This window comes from Eriocheir sinensis, chromosome 26, assembly GCF_024679095.1.
Source record: "Eriocheir sinensis breed Jianghai 21 chromosome 26, ASM2467909v1, whole genome shotgun sequence".
NCBI classification, from domain to species: domain Eukaryota; kingdom Metazoa; phylum Arthropoda; class Malacostraca; order Decapoda; family Varunidae; genus Eriocheir; species Eriocheir sinensis.
Genome location: NC_066534.1, coordinates 5060901 through 5067789, shown reverse-complemented (window position 1 = coordinate 5067789; position 6889 = coordinate 5060901). Strand labels below are relative to the sequence as shown.

General features: G+C 45.3%; 1 protein-coding gene across 1 annotated transcript in view; it reads right to left on the bottom strand.

Annotated features, from left to right (window-relative positions):
• Window positions 1–347: 347 nt before the first annotated feature.
• The window catches only part of LOC127003895 (uncharacterized), a 106455-nt gene continuing 99913 nt past the window's right edge, over window positions 348–6889 (bottom strand). The window contains exon 3 of the mRNA XM_050871000.1: window positions 348–430. Within this exon, the coding sequence (XP_050726957.1) occupies window positions 348–430 (83 nt within the window). The remainder of the gene's footprint in view (window positions 431–6889) is intronic.

The window sequence follows — 6889 nt, the reverse complement described above, 5'->3', positions numbered from 1 at the left end:
GAAAAAAAAATTGTAAGAGAACTGCCAATAAAAAGACATGTATATCGTCACCCTCATAAAATAATCGCCAAAGTAATTTTTCAGTGATTTCCAGGTTTTTGTGAAGATCAATTTTTCATCATGTGACGCCCATTTTTGTATAGTTGCCTTCGCCATTCAGGGTTTAAGTGTTCTAGAATTGACCTTTTCATTGCTGCCTAAATCTTAAGTCAAATAAGATAATGACAGTTCTTTTCTGATTTCCTGTAAAGTAGAAAATAATGACTTAGGCAGTTTGTTTACGAAGGTGACGATATTTGCAGTGAGAAAAATGGAAAAAAAAAATATATATAAAATAAATCAAGATTTTAACCTTGAGGGAGTAACTTACCTGTTTCAGTAACAATGAGTTTTGGGGAGACACCGACGAAAGCGCTCAATCCCCCGCCAACTGTGAAAGAAAATGAAGAAAGTCAGTGCAGGTGAACACAAGTGAAAAAAATCCTAATTAACGAATGACAAAAGAGAAGTGCATGTTGAGCCAACGAAACAAGACTGTCGAAAAAATAACAGACAAGAAAACTCGCCATTGCACAAATACGTAATCTCTCTCTCTCTCTTACACACACACACACCGGAAAAGAAAAAATAACACAAATTCAAGCACATACACAAAGGAAAATCTACGTCAGCAGACAAAAAACGTAGTGCTGTTGTATTTTTACCATTCCCGTACGAACGACGAAAACAACCAACTCATAAAACGCTTTATGGATCCGAGGAAAAAGAAAAAAATTCGAGAAGACATTTATTGTCCTGCAGGTTTACCATATCTTCTTTTTTTTTCCTCTTTCACTATACCGTCTCCCTCCCCTCCTTACCATCACCACCTCCTCCATCGCCCTCCTACTTCTTTTTCTCCTTCTTCCTTTCCTCCTCCATCGCCCTCCTTCTCTTCTTTTTTCTTCATCTTCCTCCTCCTCCTCCTCCTCCTCCTCCTCCTCCTTCTCACACTCTTATTCCTCCTCCGCCTCCTCCTCCTACTCATTATTCTTCCTCGTCAGCAACATCACAAACAAAAAAAACGAAGATACAATCGCACCAACCTCAATTCCTTGACTTAAAAGAAAACAGGGATGAATTGCTGCTGTGTAAGGCGGGAGGTAACTGAAAAATGTGGAGGAAGAAGAAGAAGAAGAAGATGATGATGAAGAAGAATGGAGAGAGAGAGAGAGAGAGAGAGAGAGAGAGAGAGAGAGAGAGAGAGAGAGAGAGAGAGAGAGAGAGAGAGAGAGAGAGAGAGAGAGAGAGAGAGAGAGAGAGAGAGAGAGAGAGAGAGTTGTGCCGGGGAGTATATATGGAGATGCACAGGTGTAGAGAGGGAGAGACGGAGGGGAACAAAAGGTGACGACATGGAGAGATTAGGAGAGATAGAGCGCGAGCGATCGAGCGAGCGGGAGATAGATAGATAGATAGAGAAAGCCAGCGAGCGAGCGAGCGTGCTAGAGAGAGAGAGAGAGAGAGAGAGAGAGAGAGAGAGAGAGAGAGAGAGAAAGGGGGTGGGGGGCAGTAACACGAAAGGGAGCGGGCGCATGAGGGGAAAAGGGTCAGGAAAACTTCGTCCATATTGGAAACACATTCACATATCCGCCTCGACCAAAACAGTGGCGAGGCGAGGCCGGGAAGGGGCGGGGAGGAAGCAGGAGAATAAACAAAGAAAAAAAATATCTTTCAGAAAGGAAGGAAAGAATTCGGAAACGAGAGAGAGAGAGAGAGAGAGAGAGAGAGAGAGAGAGAGAGAGAGAGAGAGAGAGAGAGAGAGAGAGAGAGAGAGAGAGAGAGAGAGAGAGAGAGAGAGAGAGAGAGAGAGAGAGAGAGAGAGAGAGAGAGAGAGAGAGAGAGAGAGAGAGAGAGAGAGAGAGAGAGAGAGAGAGAGAGATTGTAGGTGATCTGAAATTAATAGTTCAATAGATACAAATACGACCCTGGCGATGTGCCAAGGAAATATCCATAAACAGGCTCAAGCGTCGTAATCAGCACCGGATACAGATCATGTGAGACGAAAGCTTTGGCTTATGGATTACTATCAGAGAGAAGCGGACAGCATTAACATTCTGAGGCGCCGTCTGCCCACCTGGCTAAGACACCTGCTGTGCGCTAATTAACCCAATTAAGGCTTAAATCACCTCTCGCCCGTGCCAAAGTCAAGATGGCATTCGTCCTTCCTTTCTCCTCTTCTTCAGAAGATACTTCAATCAATATTTATCAAGTCCATGGTAGTCTAAAGGCGGACATTTTGTCTTGGCTGCCGATAATTTTATCGTGTGCGTGGGTGTCTAAACAGAAGAAAAAAATCACTTGTTTACTTTGTTTCATTCCCTTTCTGATGGCAAGATAACAAATAAATAATTATAGGAATTTCAAGTAGCTTAGTTTACTTAAGTCTATGGAAATGGCCAGTCGGAAGTAGTAAAAATATCAAATCAATCAAATCAAATCAATCATGATTTTGGAGGAAAACACATTTCAGTAAATACAGACCATAACTATTGTAAATTATCTTTTCCTTTCCTAATTGTCATCCACTTTCCTCTTCCACTCCCCTAACAGCGCCCAGCATTTCACACTTCCTTCATCTCTATGTATTACCTTCCTTGAGCTACATTGTCATTTTTGCCAATCGACTTCCCCGAATCATTTAAATTTTACTTCCTCGCCTCGAAGATGACTTCTCGGGTCATTCTTTGAGTCAATAGAGAACCTAACATAAGGGGAAATATCTCCGTTTCGGTGGTCATTCCGTTGTTAGGAAAACGAAAAAGGTGAAGAAAGTATTTTGTTCCCCACTGTTTTCCTCACAGTATTGTAGGGGCACTTTCTTTCCTTTTACTCATCTTTAAGTTCACTCCTCTAAATTCAGAATTGTTATCATAAGCTTCTTTTTCATCGTCCCAATACTACCCCAACGGGTAGTGTTGCTTGCTGCCCCTCGGGTTTCCTTCCCCTCGTGTACCTCCGCTCACATCCCTCGATGATCCCTTCTCAGATGACAGGTAACCAGGTGTGGGTTTGCTCTCAGGTGTGTTGACTACCGTTGTCATGGTAACACAATAGTCACAGCCTCACTACCTCCTCTCTCTCTCTCTCTCTCTCTCTCTCTCTGTACCGTAGCAACAGCCACAACAAGGGTCGTCGAACAGGGTGTAGCGGGCAACAGGCGGCCACGACCTCATTACCGGCGCCTCCACGGTAATGACTGTGTTACGTCAGTACGTGGCGTGTCCACCTCCCATCGCTGGCCTCCTCCATTCACTGCTGAAATCGATTTTTGCGCCTAATATTCTCTCTCTCTCTCTCTCTCTCTCTCTCTCTCTCTCTCTCTCTCTCTCTCTCTCTCTCTCTCTCTCTCTCTCTCTCTCTCTCTTTTCCCCTTCAGTTTAAAATGGTTCTATTCTCTCTGCGTTCCTCGCATCTCAACCCCATGACCCTATATCCCTGTCGTCACGTTCCTTTCCTCCTCTTCTTCGGTACTTTCACCTGTCGCACTTTTTCTTCTCCTTTATGTTCTATTTTCCACCTTTCTGCTCCTTCATATCTCTTCTCCGCCTATTTCCTTTTCCTCTCAAAAATTTATCCAACCTCCTCGCAGAAATTTTGGTGTCTTCTCTGCTTTTGTCGATGGGTGGAAGAGGATTGGAGAGAGAGAGAGAGAGAGAGAGAGAGAGAGAGAGAGAGAGAGAGAGAGAGAGAGAGAGAGAGAGAGAGAGAGAGAGAGAGAGAGAGAGAGAGAGAGAGAGAGAGAGAGAGAGAGAGATAGACAGAGAGAGAGAGAGAGAGAGAGAGAGAGAGAGAGAGAGAGAGAGAGAGAGAGAGAGAGAGAGAGAGAGAGAGAGAGAGAGAGAGAGAGAGAGAGAGAGAGAGAGAGAGAGAGAGAGAGAGAGAGAGAGAGAGAGAGAGAGAGAGAGAGAGAGTGTGTGTGTGTGTGTGTGTGTGTGTGTGTGTGTGTGTGTGTGTGTGTGTGTGTGTAGGGAGGGGTTTGGTGACGGAAGAGGCAGAATAATGTTATAGATTTCCCTCCCGTTCCCCTTTTCCCCCATTTCTGAACAATACTCATGGCTCCCTCGTAATTACTAGGGGGCGGAGGTAAGAGGACCGTAATGGAGAGAAGAGAGAGGGGAGGAGGCATGGGTCATCTGTCGGGGAAGGGAGAGGAGCGGAAGGGGGGGTGAATACGAGGAGGGATGGAGGAAAACACAGTAGGTTGTTAGGCCTGCTATGGTAACTCGAGGCCTCGTTACCATGGTGACCAGAGGTAAACAATTCTAGATGGAGACCTACAAAAGCCTGCCGTGTGAGCCGTGTGATGCTGCGTCGCTGGGCAGCCGAGGCGAGGCGGAGAAAAACAGGCGTGTGCCATGGAAACACGGAGTGCACGCGCCGCCTCCAATTAATGAGATGGCAAGAGAGCGATGGCCGATGACAGCACACAGTAATATAGTGGGATAAACAATGATGAAAAAATGGTATCCCTGGAATCAGATGTCGGCTTATATATGATACACACACACAAAAAAAAAAAAAAAAAACGCCATTCTGATACAGTATTTATGTACAATCAAAATTACTTGGATGTACGGAAACTTGCTAAAACATTATTCCCAAACTTCTTTCGTGGAAAACGAGGCTGTGGAGTAAGTCATAGCCATCAATTACTGATGAACGTATCTTCACTTTACACACGAGTCCGTTTCCTTCTACAATATGCTTCAACATAAACCAGACCACGGACCCAACAAGAGGAACTCCGTCAACGTGCCGGTGACAAATGACAATTAGACGGTTATGTAAAGCAAAATGAGTGATTGTTTTAGTATTTTGTAACACAACCGGTATTCATGTCCACTGTGAATAATGAAGATTTCCTTTGAACGGAAGGCTTTGAATGCACGTGCTTGCATTTCTCACTGTTTGTATTTGTTTGTTTGTTATTTCGTTTGTTTTCTGTGTGTGCGTGGTTGCGTGCAAGTGAGTGTGTGTGTGTGTGTGTGTGTGTGTGTGTGTGTGTGTGTGTGTGTGTGTGTGTGTGTGTGTGTGTGTGTGTGTGTGTGTGTAGTGTGAAGTGTAAAGAATTTTAAAAAGAATTCAACACGAAACAATTATTTTTTCCCTCATTTTCATTCCCTCATACAGACAACGTAATTATATCGAGGTTGATTGTCGACGCTTCATGCACACCAGAGACTCGCAGGGAATGGCTGCGGAATGAATATAAAAGAAACAGCAAACTTCAATGTCGTCTGCAAGGGTGAAGCGGCAGCACGGAAGATGGGAGGAGGAGGAGGAGGAGGAGGAGGAGGAGGAGGAGGAGGAGGAGGAAGAGCAAGAGGAGGAAGAGGAGTAGAAGAAGGAAGAAAATTAATAAAAGGAGGAAAGTGCCGCCTTCAAACCAATCTAGGGCAGTTCTCAAAGCTCCTCACACCCTCCCCGCCTCGCCCAGTTGCTGAGCTGTATATAGCGACTTCAAACACTAGTCCAAAAATCTCTACTATTTTTAAACATAAACAAACACTTATTAGCGTCCCAAAGGCTCCCATCGCTTCCCCTAGAATCCCTGAGTAACTTTCAAAATGGTGCCTTAGAGCTGGTGAGCGGGACGGGCGGAGCATCACGGAGGCTGCGCGCCCTGTATCACTAAATAGGCTGCACAAAACACCAATTTCCCGACTCAGTGAAGGACAAAATTGTACTGCCGAGGCAAAAGGTGTCTGGTGCACTACATCTGCTGCACCTTTTATTACCCGGACTAGTTCAATCACTGCAACAACCTCTACTATTCCGCTGTTTACGTTGTGCTCTCTCTCTCTCTCTCTCTCTCTCTCTCTCTCTCTCACTTTCCATCATCTGTAAATTACTTTTCTCTGATCTGCATACTCCCGACTCACCCATGCTTCTCCTTCTCCCCTCTAACTCACTCTAAAGGTTCAAACGATTTAATTTTTTCGTACTCAGAAATAGAAACATAAGTCTAGGTTCATTCGCTTCCGACCCCAACCCTAGACTCGCTCAGCCCGGCGAGGCTGGCCTGGTTGGGTCCCGGCAGATCCTTCCAGCCCCAGCGAAGGTAGATGAAACGTGGAGGAAATTAGGTTATGTCAAGGTGAGGTGATTCTGGCAGCCACGTATGAGAGAGGGGAGAAATAGGGGAAGCCGATGGGAGGTGGGACTTGTATGGGGTAAGATGATAAGAAATGATAGGAGAGAGAGAGAGAGAGAGAGAGAGAGAGAGAGAGAGAGAGAGAGAGAGAGAGAGAGAGAGAGAGAGAGAGAGAGAGAGAGAGAGAGAGAGAGAGAGAGAGAGAGAGAGAGAGAGAGAGAGAGAGAGACGCTCGTATACGAAGAAACGATCGTATGAATAGTCCGGAGTGAGGATAATCGGACGAAGCCATTCCTTACCTCGCCAGCTCTCTCCCTCTGCCTCATCCTTCCTGCTCCCTCCCCCGCGGTCCACCCTTCCCCCGTTGAGCTCCGTCTTACCTCCTTCCTTTCCTCTCCTTCATCACGGGCTCACGTTGGTTAATTATTGCAAACGACGCTCGGGCGATGGCGACCTCCTGGATAATCACGTCTGGAGATGTTGCCTTATTGCCCCAGCCGGATAATTAACCTTGGCCATGCCTCTAATTACGGAAAATGACTGTAAATTATTCGGCACAATTGATAATTAGTTCAGGCGGCTCCTAGGAATTATATGTTAAGGGATAGGAATGAGGACTACCCGCAGGCCCCTTCACTGTGACCTTGTCTATCCCCTCTCTCTCTCTCTCTCTCTCTCTCTCTCTCATCTTTTTCTTTACGTTTTTTTTCTACCATTCTTCTTTCTCAATTTTCTCTTTCTTGTCTTCCTTTCCAT